The sequence below is a fragment of the Canis lupus genome, chromosome 13 (assembly GCF_003254725.2).
Source record: "Canis lupus dingo isolate Sandy chromosome 13, ASM325472v2, whole genome shotgun sequence".
Classification (NCBI taxonomy): Eukaryota; Metazoa; Chordata; class Mammalia; order Carnivora; family Canidae; genus Canis; species Canis lupus.
The window spans coordinates 481418-498381 of record NC_064255.1 but is presented as its reverse complement, the minus strand read 5'-3'; the positions used below and the strand labels follow the sequence as shown (position 1 = coordinate 498381).

Sequence of the window (16964 nt, the reverse complement as noted above, 5' to 3'; positions counted from 1 at the left end):
ATTGTAGGGAAAAAGCATAGGTTGCTCTGAGAATAAAGTAATGTATACAACGTACTGACATGGTGCTTTGCAAAAACTGTGGGCTTGATTTACGGTAATTATTCACGGAGTGAGAAAAGTGAGAAGATAAAACTGAGACAGCTAGATGAGGCCAGACTGAAATAACAGAGATTATGTCATTTTACTTTCTCATTCCATTCGGCTTTCTCCTAAATGAAAGACAACCACATGTACACCCAAAACCATTTTTCAAAATTTTAAAAAAGATTTTATTTATTTATTTATGAGAGACACAGAGAGGCAGAGACATAGGCAGAGGGAGAAGCAGGCTCCATGCAGGGAGCCTGATGTGGGACTCGATCCCAGACTCCAGGATCACGCCCTGAGCCTAAGGCAGACCCTCAACCACTGAGCCACCCAGGCATCCCACCATTTTTCAAATTAAAAAATATGTAGGAAGTAAATGAAGTTCTGCAGAATCAGTCAGCTGGTGAATGACATGGTTCAGATCAGTCGGCATTAAGAATCACTCAGAATGATTTTATAAAACCATTTAGTTCACCTACTATTATCTGAATTAAAACTTATCCAGCAAGACAGCTCTCTCTTGGGAGTAGACCTGGGAACCCTGGTCTATTCAGCACTAAAATAGTCCAGGAACAGGCTGGGACTCGGGGATTGCAGTAGGCTTTGATATCAGACTAAAAAATTAGCAGGTCAAACTAGCAGTGGTCCTCAAACAGTTCTAACAGCAATAGAGAATATAAAGTAAATCCTAATGAAGTCCACATTGGGCTCCCCGTGGGGAGCCTGCTTCTCCCTCTGCCTATGTCTCTGCCTCATGAAGAAAAAAGGCGGGGGGGATGTGGAACCAGAGGTAAAGTCAATGAGAAAATAGGATTTCAGTTGGTTGGTATTTGAATAGGGAAGGAGTTCAGGAATCTTCTGTGTGAATTCCGGAGTGAGGACTCTGGACAACTTGAGTGGGATGAGAGAGTAGGAGAGGATAAAACTGAGTAGGCCAGGGAAAACAGACTGGAAGTTCCATTTTATTCCATGCTTGAAGCCCTGAACCAATGAAAAAAGCTCTGAAGGCTCTTGAGCAGGAAGTAGAAAAACCAAACCTTAATAGTATGTAGGACAGAAGAAGAGCAATCAAGAGGATTTTCTTACATTCCGTTTTAGAAGCAGGGCAGGACAGGGATCTTACCTGTCTGTCTGTGGTACCTCTAGCACCTAGCAGGGTGCCTTGCACCAAGAAGGGTTCAATGCATTTGTTGAATGTAAACTGGCACGCCCAAGTGTTTATAATGCATGTATTAACAGAATAAGAAGTATCTGGCCAGGCACCACACCTTCTGACATGGCATGACTATCTGCCCAGAGACGAGCTTATCTTATTTTGAAATCAGATCCCAGTCACTCGGGCTCGGCTCAGATCGAAAGCGAACGCGTGGAGACCCCGCAAAGCGCTAGGAGCGCTCGAGAATGGAACACGGGAGGGCGGCCGGTGAAGCACGCCCCGATCTCAGCGGGGTCCCCTCGATGACCCTACTCGTTCCTTCGGAGCGGCTGCAGGTCAGGGGGAAGCCCATTCCCCGGCAGCACCTGCCCGGCGGGCCCAGGCGCAGGCGGCCCGGAGAGAAGGCGTCAGCCGGGCCTGGGCTCAGGGCTGACCCGGAGGAGGGCCGGGCCCGTGCGCGGGCGCTTAGCGGGGAGCCTCACGCACACCCCCCCAAACTCCCGCGGACCCTGGGGAACACCAGCCTCTCACGACCTACCTCCGGAGACTCTGTGGGAGGAATCCAGGGCTCCCGGGTCAGAACGACAGGCCTCCGCGACCGTCGACTCCGCGGAGACGCGCGAGGCGACCCAGCTGTAGGGCGCATGCGCCAGTGCAGTCGCGGCCTCCACGTGGCCGGGAACCGCGCGGAGACTACAACTCCCAGAATGCCGAGCGAACTCGCCTCGGGAGAAGAGTTACCGCCGGGACCGGTCCCTGGGCTGCTTAGTCTGGTGACGCACTGGCAGAGGCAGTGGACGGGATTGTTCTCCTGGAGGGGAAGCAAGATAAAAGGGTTAGCCATGGCGTCTCTGATCAGAAAGGTGATCAGCACTGCGAAAGCTCCAGGGGCCATTGGTCCTTACAGGTAACGAGGCGTCAGGGAGCGCGGACGGTCTCTGGACGAGTGGGGTCGGGAGTCCCGGGCTGAAGCCCCTCGGGGTCAGAGCTGGGGCAGGCCTCAGGCTTCATCGGGTCCAGCCTCCTGTTCAACACGCGGAGCCCAGGACGCTGGACCTGGGAAAGGGGCAAAGCACCCTTGAGACCCATAGGGCGCCAGGAGTCCCAGTGGCTGCGGGAGCCCGTGCCCTCGGGGACTCTGCCCCGCCCCGGAGGCCAGCGCGCGGCGCCGGCAGAGCGGTCAGGTTTGGGGTTCTTGGTGACCATTGTAGCATCTGTAATTCACATACCAGTAAAATTCACCCCTTTGAAGTGTACGATTCAGTGATTTTATATCATACTCACCTAGTGCAGCCATCACTGATTAGGTTTTGGAATATAGGCGAGGTTTGGTGGGGTGAGGTCCGGAGCCCACGACCAAGGATGAACTCTGGAGACGTCTTCCGTTCAAAATGGTGGTTTTATTGAAGGCCGGGGACAGGACCTGTGGGCGGGAGGAGCCGCCGCCCCGGGCCGGTGCAGGGCGGGAAGGGCGGCTCGTTGCCCACCCGGGAGTCGCGAGGGGGCTGGCGGTAGCGTAGGCTCTCGGGCATTTTGGAAGCAAGGTGTCCAGGACCTCGAGGGGGCTGGCTGTGGTGCTGGGGAAAGGTCACCTGTTACCGACCAGTAAAACCGGAGTCGTGAGACCCTCCGGATGTGTATCGGTGGGCCATGTGCCTGGGGGATGGTCGCCAACACGTATCTTGGGGGTTTAGAGAGAAAGGGAAATTTCTAAAGGAATTTTTATATGTTAAAGTAGACTCACAGGCTCCCAAGGGTCAGACTAGGATTGCCAAAAGGCAAAAGCCTTTAGCAAAGTATCAACATCAAGGCAGTTGAGTCCATAGAGGAAGGTCCCTCTGCCTGTTTCAAGGGCTTGTCCCAGGCCTGTGCCTTGACCTCAGCCCTGTGTTTTCATCAATCACCACTATATAATCTCAGAATATTTTAATCACCTCCAAAAGAAACCCCATATCCATTAGCTGTCACTCCTCATTCTTTTCCCCTAACTCCTAGCAACCACTAATCTGTTTTCTGTGGATTTGCCTGTCCTAGACTTTTCCTGTAAATGGAATCCTTACAATATGGTCCTTTGTGACCAACTTCTTCCACTTAGCATAATGTTTGATCTAACCCTCTCTTAATTCAAAGGAGTACCCTTTGAATGAGTACCCCATGAACAGATGTGGGTGCTCATCTGGAGAGAGCTGAATTCTTTTCACAGGAATGCTAAGCAAATACGTACTTATCTACCCAAGACACTGATTTGTACAACTCGTATAGAAATGCCTTGGGATGATTATGAATTCTTTGTCCATGCTCATTTCCCACAAATAAAGTCAAATACAAATCACAACAAAAATCATTTGCTAAGATTGTCTCAAAATGCTCTAGCTAAATAAATGTATACGGTCGGGATCCCTGGGTGGCGCATCGGTTTGGCGCCTGCCTTTGGCCCAGGGCGCAATCCTGGAGACCCGGGATCGAAGCCCATGTCGGGCTCCCGGTGCATGGAGCCTGCTTCTCCCTCTGCCTGTGTCTCTGCCTCTCTCTCTCTCTCTCTCTCTCTCTCTCTGTGACTATCATAAATAAATTTTAAAAAATAATTAAAAAAATAAAAATAAATGTATATTGTCTACCCTGTGTACATGCCTTTCCATTTGTCAGAAGTGCTGCTAATATGAAAGGTTAAGGGATCCCTGGGTGGCGCAGCGGTTTGGCGCCTGCCTTTGGCCCGGGGCGTGATCCTGGAGACCCGGGATCGAATCCCACGTCGGGCTCCCGGTGCATGGAGCCTGCTTCTCCCTCTGCCTGTGTCTCTGCCTCTCTCTCTCTCTCTCTCTCTCTGTGACTATCATGAATAAATAAATAAAATCTTTAAAAAAAAAAAAAAAAGAAAGGTTAATTTCTTTCCTAATCAAACTTTCATTTTCATTTTCTTTTCTTTTCTTTTTTTTTTTTTTTTTAAGATTTTAGTTATTGGGCAGCCCCAGTGGCTCAGCGGTTTGGTGCCTGCCTTCAGCCCAGGGCATGATCCTGGGGACCCAGGATCGAGTCCCACGTCGGGCTCCCTGCATGGAGCCTGCTTCTCCCTCAGCCTGTGTCTCTGCCTCTCTCTCTCACCAATTAGTCTCTCTGTGACTGTCATGAATAAATAACTAGGAAGTTGTTACAGTTGGCTCAGAACCGAAGGTCTGCTCTCTTTGTGAACAGTAAGAAGTTTCTTTGTTTTATAAAGTTGATATTTTTTTCTCCTTCATGTAATCAGAATATTGATGTCATATTTGCTGACATTTATTGATGCTCACTCAGCACAAGGCACCGTTCTAGATAGTTTATGTGCACAGCTATTATGACAGTGCGTACTTTTCAGATGAAGAAACTGATATACACGTGGTTAAATAATTTGCCCAAGGTCAGCCACACGGTGGGATGTGATAGAATTTGAACTTAGGCAGAGCTTCAGAGCTCAGTCTTCTGATTTAGTTTGCTCTCTCCTGCCATGAAAGAACTGAAAGAGAATTGAGAAAGAAATCATTCCCTTACTGTGATTCAGTTTGCTTATGACCTACACTTTGGGAAACCCTGGTTCAGAGTTGGACTTTGAATTTTTGTTTTGCGTCTTGCTAGAAATTAGCTTTTAGCAAGGCCTGGATTGTGATCATTCCCAATGCAAAACTGAAGACTATAAACTTTATTTTGTATGCACCAAGGAGCCTTCAAAGTTTTGGAAGAGGAAGTGACATGACCAGATTTCTTTTAAGAGGATTCTGATGATTATTTGGAGAAGACATTAATATTTAAGGGGGTATTATATTAAAAGTAAAAATCCTTGATCTTTTTCCTCCTCTGCCCTGATCCCTCTCCCTCAGTCATTCTGTGATTTTACTTCAGAGCAAAAGCAACACTTACCAGAAACAAACACAAAGTGGTTTATAGAGCCTAGATAATATACTTCCTCAAGTGTACACTTTATTCAAGAAAACAAAATATAATAATAATAATAAAAATAAAAATAAAGAAAACAAGCATGACAGTAATATTCCTGTTTGACTCAGAGTCAACTCTCTTTGTAAAGCTACAAGAAAAAAGGAAGAGAATCAAATGAATATACCAATATGATAAAAGACAAAACATCAACCAGCTTCATTGTGTGCAGACTTTCCAGGACATTGTCCTCTTCTGCTTTTTTGTATCCAGAGATCATACAAGGCCACTAAAAATGGTGCTGATTTTCAATATTTTATCTTGAAGAAAAACTACACCCCAACTAATCAGTTATATCCTGATAAGTTTAATTGGACATGTTTTGAAAACCATTTGGAAACAAATTTTTGTGCATGGAGTTTGTAGTGAGCACAGTTTTTGAAAATTCTGGGTCTTTTCCAGCAAGAAGTCAAATGTGTTGAACTTTCAGTCCCTGGCATTGTGATACATGGGGTGTTGTCACCAATTAGCTAATCAGCTCAGCACATTTCAGGAATACCCTGGGATGGAACCTTGAGAGATTTCAACATCACATTGCATTGCTGTGCATTTTGCTAGCACACCACCTAAATAGTCATGAAATTTGTAAGTAATAGTCCACTCATAGATTACAATATGAGAATTATTACTAAGATGCTTTTGAAAGTGTTATTACCCTTTGACCGGAAATAGAACAATCCACTTTTACATTTTCTGGAGTCTAATGACTTGTCTATGGAGAGAGTAGGATGCTTATGATCAGGAAGGGTCAACTAATTATTTTTGTGAACAGTCTCTTTACTAATCTGTATGAGATAACTCACATAGGTCAGATAGTCTTAGACGTCTGTTGATTTTCTGAGAACAAATGAATTCCTTTTTACTATCAAAAATTTCTTGGCCAATGATAACGCATATGAGTTTAAACTATGTTTCATATACAGAAAGAGTTAAAATTACTTTCCAAAAGGGCTTTAGGGTAGCCTAATTCTACACAGAACAATTAATAGAAACCTTGTTAGCTGATGATATTTTTCAACCAAGGAAAGCTTACACATTAACAAACTCAATAGTTAACTTGTTTCTGGGCCAAGGTGAAAGCCAGATAGTTGAGAATTTCTAAACTTTCTAAATCCTATTACAAGTTTCAATCTACCTTCTGCTCTTCAAAGCCCACACAATAAGCTGATAGGTCCTGCTAAAAAGATTCTTTACTGACAGCCCACGCCATTTAAGTGGTTAGAGAGGAAAACACCAACCAGAAGTTATTGTGTGCCAACTATGTGCGAGGAGTCACCTAGGGCACTGCACAGCTAGAAACAGTAAGACACAGCTCCTGTCTTCAGGGAGTTTACGGTCTGGCATAACCCTGGAGGTAGGATAAGAACAGACTGAGCTGTGATGTGAGGCAGGATCCTGTACATGGTATAGGGAAAGCAACTCTGAGGTTCACATGAAAAAAAGGCTTAGTTACTTGGCCATGAAAAAAAGGCTTAGTTACTTAGTTACTTGGAAAATGTGTGTGTGATAGTTTTTGATGGAGTTTTGTTTACCACAGCAAAATACTGGGATCAAAGGTAACCAGTTAAGTATGTTTCTGTAGTGAAATACTCTGCAGCTATTAAAAAGAATAAGGATGCATCCTGCATACAGTTATGGGAAGATAGTGATATACTGTCAAGTGAGAAAAGCAAAATGTAGAAGAGTGTTTCATATACTACATGCTGTATAAACAGGGAGAAGATGTATATTCATTTTTATTCATATATGCATAAAGAAATGAAAGAATATGTAAAAAAGAGCATTGATTATTTGTAGGGACTGGAAACTAAGCAAGAGGAAGATAAGGAGAGAAGGGAGGAGATTTTTCATTGAGAGTTTTTAAATAGTTTCTAGATTTTTTAACCATGTGAACATTCTTTTATTCAAAAAATTATCAAGAAAAAATTATAGGGGCACCTGGCTGGCTCAGTTGGTAGAGCATACAACTCTTGGTCTCAGCATTGTGAGTTCAAGCCCCATGTTGGGCACAGAGCTTACCTAAAATTTAATAAATAAATAAATAAATAATGAATTAATTATCAATGCCATAGTTTAAATTACAAAGAAAAGAGATATGGTCAGGAAAATCAGGGGACACATCATGAAATAAAATATAGGAAAGCTTGAAGTATATTGGAAAACTATAGGGAGCTAGAAGAAGATTAGAAATGAGAATGTGATATTAGAAATGTAAAGTCAGAAATGAGAAGATGCTGTTTTCTAAATAAGCATGGAAATGATAAAGCAAGTTTTACTTCTAAATTTAAACTGATACTTTATCAACATTTTAAAAATGGTGGCACTCACTGCCACTAAATTGTGTACTTAATAATGCTTAAAATGGTGAATATATTTTGACACAATTAAAAAAAGAGATGGGGGTTTTCTTTATCCAGAAAGTTAAAAAAAATTTTTTTTAATTTGTTTGGATCTTTTTCAGGTCTCAATGTGGTTTATTCTGTTCCTTGTGATTTTATACTAATTCTGTAATTTAGTATCTTCATTACAAAACAAGCCATTTTTCCAAAGCAAGCACTTTGCAGAAATGAAGTGTAACCTCCCCAGTGGATCCTTAATTGACACTTCAAGAAGCAGTGATGAATCTTGTCTGAGATAATTACTTCTTTTCTTGAGTGCTCTTGGCATTACATTTTGTTGTTTTACAGCTCTGTTGGGGTATAAGTTACATTAAAATTCACCCATTTTTAAGTGTAGAGTTCCCTGAGTTCTTATAAATGTCTAGAGCCATGTACCTGCCACCACAGTCCAGTTTTAGCACATTTCCCTCACCCCCCAAAAATTCCCTCATACTCATTTTTTTTTTTTAAGATTTTATTTATTCTTGAGAGACGCACAGAGAGAGAGAGAGGGAGAGGCAGAGACACAGGCAGAGGGAAAAGCAGGCTCCATGCAGGAAGCCCGATGTGGGACTTGATCACAGGTCTCTAGGATCACGCCCTGGGCCGGAGGCAGCGCTAAACCGCTGAGCCACCCAGGCTTCCCCCTCATACTCATTTATGGTCAATCTTCAGTGACCCAGAAAGCCAGTAATCTACTTTCTGCTACTATTCTGTCTTTTCTAGAGTTTCATATAAGTGGAATCAAATGATATGTAGTCTTTAGATGGATCTGTCAGTGGGTGTTTTTTGTTGTTTGTTTTTCTTTTTGGCTCTCAGGAATAATGCTGCTCTGAACATTCATGTAAGGTCTTTGGACATATATTTTCATTTCTTTTAGGTAGTTGCCTAGGAAAGGAATTGCTGAGTTGTATATTAAGCATATGTTTTAAGTTTTTAAGAAATTTACCAAACTATTTTCCAAAGTGTGTACTGTTTTTGCATTCCCACCAACAATGTATATAGGATTCTGGTTGTTTCACATCTTCACTAATAATTACTATTATCAGTGGCATCTTATTGTGTATAGTGGATTCTATTATGATTTGCTTTACATTTTTCTAATGAGTAATAATGTTGAGCTTCTTTCATGTACTCTTTAACTCTTCATATGTCTTTTATGAAATTACCTGTTAGAATCACTTGCCCATTTTTTATTGGTTTATCTTCCTCTTATTGAATTATAAGAGTTCTCTTTTTTGGGGGGGATTTTATTTATTTCTTCATGAGAGACACAGAGAGAGAAGCAGAGACACAGGCAGAGGGAGAAGTAGGCTCCTCGCAGGGAGCTCGATCCCCAGACCCAGGGTCACGGCCTGAGCCAAAGGCAGACGCTCAACTGCTGAGCCACCCAGGTGTCCCTATAAAAGTTCTTTATATATTCTGGATACAAGTTCTTTGTTAGATATTTGTTTTGCAAATATTTTCTTCCAATCTGTGACCTATGTTTTCATTTTCTTAAAGATGTCATTCAAAAAGCAAGTTTTCTAATTTTAATGAAGTCCAGTAAGTTCTTTTATTTTATATTTTGTGCTTTTTGTGTCTTAGCAAAGAAATCTTTTAGCATTGAATTTTGTATTACGTACACTGATTTTCTGTTTATTTCAGTCAAGCTGTGTTAGTCGACAGGACCATTTACATTTCGGGACAGCTAGGCATGGACCCTTCAAGTGGACAGCTTGTGCCAGGAGGGGTGGCAGAAGAAGCCAAACAAGTAAGTCACCTTCTACACTCGAAGTTCCCTTCTTTGCTTTTTAATACTGAGAGATATTAAGAATCGTCTTGGCCGTTTTTTTCATAGAGATTATCAGATAAATGCTTCTAGAGTTACTTACGGATTGATTTAAGACAGTTTTATGTCAGTAGAAAGTTTGAAATTTGAGGAATCATTTAACAACCAAAAGAAAAGTCTACTTTCCAAGGTGATTTCAAACATGAATTATTAGATATTCACTAAACTGTGGTAATCATTTTACAGTATATAAGTATTATCAAATCATGTTATATACCTAAAACTGACATAATAATCTATGTCACCTCAATAAAATTCCTTAATTCTCTAAATTATTCCTCAATAAACCTGACTAAAAAAGTAAAAAAGAAAAAAAAAAAAAAGGTAATTTAGTTGATGAAGATATTTCCTTACAATGACACTCTAGTCCCTCTTTAATATTTTACATTGACATGATTATTATGTGGTATTCAATGCAAATAAAACTGACACGCAGTCTGGAAATAAAGAAGTGAGATTTCAAAAAAATAAAACTACTTAACTCTCAATAAAATTAATGAAATCATATAGCATCTTGCAACTTTTACATGGATTGGAAAATTTCTTATCAGAGCCACTGACCCTTAAGAAAAACACCACAAAAGTAATATTCAATATTTGATAGTAAGAACTATTAAAGATTATGTGTAGTATGTTTTTTTAAAATAAGAATGGAGAGTATAATTCTAATCTAATAAATAGAATTAAATTATAATTTTATGCATTCATTGAGACATTTGTATTATCCAAAGACAGAAAACAACCTAAATGGTCCATCCATAAGGAACTAGTGAAATAAATCATGCTAGGGCCATATAATTGAATTAATGCAGAAAAAAATCCCCAATATTTATTTTACTTAAAAATAAAAATATCAAATATTATAATGTGACCAGTAGAGAGTAATAATGAATTGACAAAATAGTACGTTAAGGAATGAGTGAAAAACCTCTGTTTTTCCAAAGGCCAGAGTGTCAAGCATATACCTCCTTTACTATTTTTTGAGAAAAAGATAAAAGTACTATAAAATCAATTATTGCTTTAAAAGAAAACATGGTTTAATGCTCACTAGGCCATACTTATCCTCCAAGTGATAGTTAGGAACTCCAGGAGCTTTTTCTGTTTCAGCTGAGGGGATGTCAGCTAAGAACTTCACACACTCTAGCACTGATGAAGAGACTTCAATCCAGTCTTTTCACTCACAAAAGGAGACAAGGTCTCACTATATTTCAGAAATATTCATTTCCATTAAATGAAAGCCAAGAAGCAATTCACTTGCATAGAGGTAGCCTAGTAGAATTTCCTAGAAAGGGGATCCCTGGGTGGCGCAGCGGTTTGGTGCCTGCCTTTGGCCCAGGGCACGATCCTGGAGACCCGGGATCGAATCCCACATCGGGCTCCCTGCATTGAGCCTGCTTCTCCCTCTGCCTATGTCTCTGCCTCTCTCTCTCTCTCTCTGTGTGACTATCATGAATAAATAAATAAAATCTTTAAAAAAAAAAAAAACTTATAAAAAAGAATTTCCTAGAAAGGGAGAATTTTTCTGCAACATAAGATATTCAAATGGGTATTAGCAAAAATTGTTGAATGGAATTGAATTAAAGCTTTAATAGAACATTGGTGCCTTAGGCCTTTCTTGCCTTGCTTCATAGGCTCTTACAAACATGGGTGAAATTCTGAAAGCTGCGGGCTGTGACTTCACTAATGGTGAGCAACTTGATATTCCTTCACATTTCCATTTGGTATTTGTGTGGTCTTTTTGAAGAATAGAGAGCATCCAGTAATATATCACGCCATATCTACATTGCTTTCGAAAGTTGTTTTAATTTCAGTCCCATTTGAATCAAGACAGTCATAGAACCATATGTTTTTCTAAGTAATATTTTGGGTGAGACCAAACAGCTAAAACTAATAATGTATGTATCTTCTAGTGGTAAAAACAACTGTTTTGCTGGCTGACATAAATGACTTCAACACTGTCAATGAAGTCTACAAACAGTGTAAGTAATTTGGCTTTATTACTGTATTCAATTTTAACAAGAAATTAATCTATTAACCTATTGAGTGTCCATTATGAATTAAGAGTGATAGGAGATGCTAAAGAAATGACCATAGAATCTGTCCTAAAAGGGTAGTCTGATTGAGAACATACAATGTGTCCCCTTGAAAAAGATCCAAGACATTTCTATGGCACTCCCTAGAATAATATACTACAACCCTACGAATTCATTTTCTAAATGAATTTCTAGAATGAAATTAAAGCCTAATATTATTACTCTTCCCAGGTTTTCTAAGCCCTCCTAATAATTTTTTTAACACAAAGATTATATTTTTTACTGCTATGATATGGCTTTGCCATCTCCATTCAGGCTCTCAGGATCATTAGCTGGGTTAATTAACATTTTTTATGCCTCGGTTTCCTCACATGCAAAATAGGGATAAAGCTTTATAGGGCTGTTGGAGTGTTTAAATTGAGTGGTATGAACTTACTGAGTTCATACTACAATAAGTATTACTTTAAAAATAAAACCCCATTCATATCAAACAAGATCAAAGTCTCAAAGCATGTGAGTATTTTCTTTTTCTCCAGAAAGCTAAGACATTTTAAAAAGTATTTGATATCATAGGAATCCTATGGCAAAATATTTTTCAAATAAATATGAGTGTAAGCTTCTTTTTTTCAGTGTTGCTTATATCTAAGAACAGACAGACCTATGAAGCACTTATCAGAGCCTTTTTTTTTTTAAAGATTTTATTTATTCATTCATGAGAGGCAGAGACACAGGCAGAAAGAGAAGCAGGCTTCATGCAGGGACCCTGATATGGGATTTGATCCCGGGACTCCAAGATCACACTCTGGGCCAAAGGCAGGCGCTAAACCACTGAGCCACCCAGGGATCCCCCATTTATCAGAGTCTTGATTGTGCAGTCACAATACAGTATCTGAAAACTAAAATGAAATTCTTTTAAATTTAGATTTCAAGAGTAGTTTTCCTGCAAGAGCTGCTTACCAGGTTGCTGCTTTGCCCAAAGTAAGTATAATTTAAAATGATTAATATGCACAATTTTACATTTCTACATTGTTTTCTGAGTATAACAAGTTAAGCACTTTGGCAGGAGATTTTTTAAAGGAAGAAGAAGAAATCATCTCTTCTTTCCAGGATCTTAAAGACTAAAAGGAAATACCTAATATTATATGCGTGGCAGAGGTGAGAGGACTAAGAAACTTAAGAAATTTTAAAAATTTGTCTTTAAAAAATCAAGAAAATTAAGGGATCCCTGGGTGGCTCAGCAGTTTAGCGCCTGCCTTTGGCCCAGGGCATGATCCTGGAGTCCTGGGATCGAGTCCCACATCGGGCTCCCTGCATGGAGCCTGCTTCTCCCTCTGCCTGCTTATGCCTCTGCCTGCTTCTCCTTCTGCCTGCTTCTCCCTCTCTCTCTCTCTCTCTCTCTCTCTGTCTATCATGAATAAATAAATAAAATCTTTAAAAAAAAATCAAGAAAATTAAAAATCAAGACCACACATGAACACAACAGAATCAGAGGGACTTAAATTGTAAGAAAAAGTAAAATAGCTGGATTGTTTTCACATACTTAGAGACTATACATTGAGCCAAGGTAGTGAGCTCTGTAATAAAAAATTTCAGGTGCGTAATGAAATATCCAGCCCTTCCATTAGGAAAATAATCTCAAAACCAGTGGCCCACATATTTTCTCACCATTGTTATTGTGGTATTCGAATCTGATTAGAAGCTCCTAGCAGCCCAATATTCCTGCCTATAAAAAAGCAGCCTACTGACTTCCACTTGTAATCATTCTCTAAAGAAAATTTATCTTCTCTCAGTGGTATGCTTATTGTTTTAATCAGTTGTTACTTGGAATGGTCAGTATCCTCAAACTTAACTAAGGTATCGGGTGTAGTGAAGGAGCTCTGAACTTGGAATCGCAAGAAATGAGCTTGAACCTCTGCCATTTATCATCGTGTCCTGGGACAGGTTAAAATAACCTCTCCGAGCTTCCATGAATGGTTCTCGGGATCGAGGAGAGAACACTGTCTAATGGAGCTGCTGGGAGAATCCTGTGAGCTAATGCACATGAACACGTCCGGCTTGGGAGCCTGGCCTGTCATGGGTTCTCAGTGAATGCTTCCCTATCCTTCCCTTTGAAAAATTTAATGTTAACAATGCTGTGTTGCAATCAGTTATGTATATTTTTAGTAAGTATTATAGAGCTCTCTTAATCCATAAAAAATTACCTAACCGTTGCTTGATTATGGTCCTTGCAGGGAGGCCGTGTGGAGATTGAAGCAGTGGCTGTCCTAGGACCTCTCACCACAGCATCGCTATAAGTGGGCCCAGTGTTATTTAGTCTGGAATCGTAACAATGTTTTTAAGTTTACATCTTAATTTTTACCGTTGATGTTGGAAAGTGTATGATTGGCTAAAACATTTGAGGTCATTATGGAAATAGCCATAAAATAAGGGGAATTAAGCATGAATTGGAGATTAGATGACAACTCCAATTACTGGCGCCATATATCATACACACACATACTCATGGTACTAGACGTCGGAAAAGAGATGCTCATTACATACGCAAATAAATGAAAGTAGAGGGAAATAAATCATGCAAGAGAGGAATTACCATTCCTAATAAATAATTAAGAGCACACATAATTCAGTTAAATCCTATTAATTTAATGATGTGAAATAATTAGTCCTCACATCAGCTATATAATTCTGCTTTTACTTGAATAAAATTAAAGTACCTGAAATTTGAATGGTAGAGATAAAGGAGAATAAAGTGGATCACAATTTTAATAGATAGTATTTTTCTAATGGAAATAAAATAGACATGCAGATTTTCCTTGTTGTGGTTCTGTTCACTTATTTTTTTAACAGTTTATACATTAAAGCATATTACCTAACGGTGGGGGGAAACCATAAAGTTAAAACTCCGAAGTATTTTTTTTCTCAAAACTTAATTCTGACTTTGTACATTTTTTAAAAAATTTTTTAAAGATTTTTTTTTTTTTTATTTATTCATGAGAGACACAGAGAGAGAGAGAGGCAGAGACACAGGCAGAGTGAGAAGCAGGCTCCATGCAAGGAGCCCGACGTGGGACTCGATCTCGGGTCTCCAGGATCACACCCTAAGCTGCAGGTGGCACTAAACTGCTGTGCCACCGGGGCTGCCCTGACTTTGTACATTTTTACACTATTGTAATCAGGCTACGTAAAATCATTTTGTATTTGATCTTTAAAGCCTTTCAATTTAGACAACTACTACATGAATACTTCCTTGATATATAGAATAAATTCAAATACAAGTACACAGATTAAAGAGTATAAGGGCACCTGGGTGGCTCAGCCAGTTAAGCCTCTTTGCCTTTGGCCCAGGTCATGATCTCAGGGTCCTGGGATAGAGCCAAGCAAGGGTCAGATTCCCTACCCAGTGGGGAGTCTGCTTCTCTCTCTCTGCCTGCTGCTCCCCTTGCTTGTACAGTCATTCTCTCTCTCTTTCTCTTTCTGACAAATAAATTTTTTTTTAAAAAAAGTAGAAGTACCGGATCCCTGGGTGGCTCAGTGGTTTAGCACTTGCCTTTGGCCCAGGGTGTGATCCTGGAGTCCCAGGATCGAGTCCTACGTCGGGCTCCCTGCATGGAGTCTGCTTCTCCCTCTGCCTGAGTCTCTGCCTCTCTCTCTCTGTGTCTCTCATGAATTAATAAATAAAATCTCAAAGAAAAAAAAAAAAAAAGTAGAAGTACCCTTCCCTCACTCTCCATTCCTCTTACGTCCCCAAAGAGAACCACTGCTAAGAATTTTGAGTATTACCAGCAGACAGTTTTCTATTCTTTACATAGTTGATCATCCAGCTTGGTTTCAGCTTGTTTACATAAATGGAATTTTATATATTATTCTACAGATAGCTATCTTTTGTGGTTTTTTTTTTTTAAGATTTTTATTTATTAATGAGAGACACAGGCAGAGGAGAAGCAGGCTTCATGCAGGGAGCCTGACATGGGGCTCCATCCCAGGTCTCCAGGATCACACCCTGGGCTGAAGGCAGGCACTAAACCGCTGAGCCACCCAGGCTGCCCTATCCTCTGTCTTAAAGATCTTCCATATACAGACACATAGGCCTACCTCATTTTTAAAACTGTTGCAGAGTATCCTTCTGTGAGAATGTGCAGTTGGGTGACTTAACCACTCCTCCAAACAATTCAGTGATTTTTCAAGAGTATTGTATTACAGCGGTGCTGCTATAACATATACCCACAGATCATTCTTGGATATACAAAAGCTTGTTCAAGAGAGCATCAAGCTTGTTCTAACATTACAAGCATCCCACTTTTATTTGTTTATTTTTTTAGCATCCCACTTTTATAAAGACAATTTGGTGACCCACTTCTGAGATACTTTCACAAATGTTTCAGCTTGTTGTAGAAATATCATATTGATTTGGAAAGCTCAGTCAACCAAAAGATGATAATAGAGGCAGTTAAGACAACAGTTTTTAGAGCACTGACTTTGGCGTAACTCCAGTGAGGTTTGAGGCTCACATCTACCACTTCTTAGCTCTGTGACCTTCAGTTAGTTATTTAACTTCCTTAAAGCTTAGTTTCCTTAGAGATAATAATCGTACCTCCTCAAAGGGATGTCCTAAGGATGAAATAAAATAATGTATATGAAAACTACTTTGCAGAGGTTAGCATAGAGCAAGGACTCAAAAAGAACTACCTCTATTCAGCAGTATATGGTAATTATTGCTCGTATGGAATAATGTGCTAGGTAAAAAAGTTTCTGCTATTTAGATAACTGAATGAAAGTTTGACAACTCTTCAAGTAGGCAAAGCTGGGGAGTATAGGACTGTGAATTGATAAAACAAGATCAGGCACTGGAAATTATTTTAGGCATTTTTTTTTAATTTTTATTTATTTATGATAGTCACACAGAGAGAGAGAGAGGCAGAGAGAGACACGAGCAGAGGGAGAAGCAGGCTCCATGCACCGGGAGCCCGACGTGGGATTCGATCCCGGGTCTCCAGGACCGCGCCCTGGGCCAAAGGCAGGCGCCAAACCGCTGCGCCACCCAGGGATCCCTATTTTAGGCATTTTTATATGAAGCAGTATAGTATAGTGGTTAAGGGCATGGACTCTAGAACCAGACTACCTGAGTTCAAATCTTGTTCTACTACTTCTAAGCTTAATAACATTGGGCAAGTTATTTAAGCTCTCTGTTCTGTTCCTTCTGTAAAATGGGGATAGTAGTACTACCTACCTTATAAAGTTGTAAGGATTAAATTTCTATGTATAAAGCATTTAGAATAATGCTTGGCATGTAGCTGTGATGATGATAGTCACAGAAGCCTTTCCATTATTTGATAATAAGAAGAAATGAGCTGTCAGACCATAAAAAAACACGAACCTTCAATGCATATTGCTAAGTGAAAGAAGCCAGTCTGAAGAGGCTACACAAAGCATGATCCCAACTCCATGACATTCTGGAAAAGGCAAAACTATAGTGAAAGTAAAAAAAGAATAGAACAGTGGACCTCTTCTGTGGG

General features: G+C 40.2%; 2 protein-coding genes across 6 annotated transcripts in view; one reads left to right on the top strand and one right to left on the bottom strand.

Annotated features, from left to right (window-relative positions):
- The window catches only part of POP1 (POP1 homolog, ribonuclease P/MRP subunit), a 40809-nt gene extending 38877 nt beyond the window's left edge, over positions 1-1932 (bottom strand). For 3 of the 4 annotated variants that reach the window (XM_025450328.3, XM_025450327.3, XM_025450326.3), the window contains exon 1: positions 1782-1931. The gene's annotated coding sequence lies outside the window, so the exon portion shown is untranslated. Of the gene's footprint in view, positions 1-1781 lie in introns of all 4 variants that reach the window. The other variant, XM_035713642.2, reaches the window with a different exon arrangement.
- RIDA (reactive intermediate imine deaminase A homolog) lies at positions 1933-14263 on the top strand. Of its 2 annotated transcripts, XM_025450329.3 has the most exons (6): positions 1933-2150; positions 9235-9340; positions 11050-11104; positions 11329-11397; positions 12374-12429; positions 13683-14263. In XM_025450329.3, the coding sequence occupies exons 1-6, from the start codon at positions 1951-1953 to the stop codon at positions 13743-13745; spliced, it is 549 nt and encodes a 182-aa protein (XP_025306114.2). In that variant the 5' UTR covers positions 1933-1950; the 3' UTR covers positions 13746-14263. The 2 variants fall into 2 exon arrangements, with proteins under 2 accessions (XP_025306114.2, XP_048949236.1); XM_049093279.1 differs by lacking the exon at positions 12374-12429 and having other exon boundaries at positions 1949-2150.
- Positions 14264-16964: the final 2701 nt, after the last annotated feature.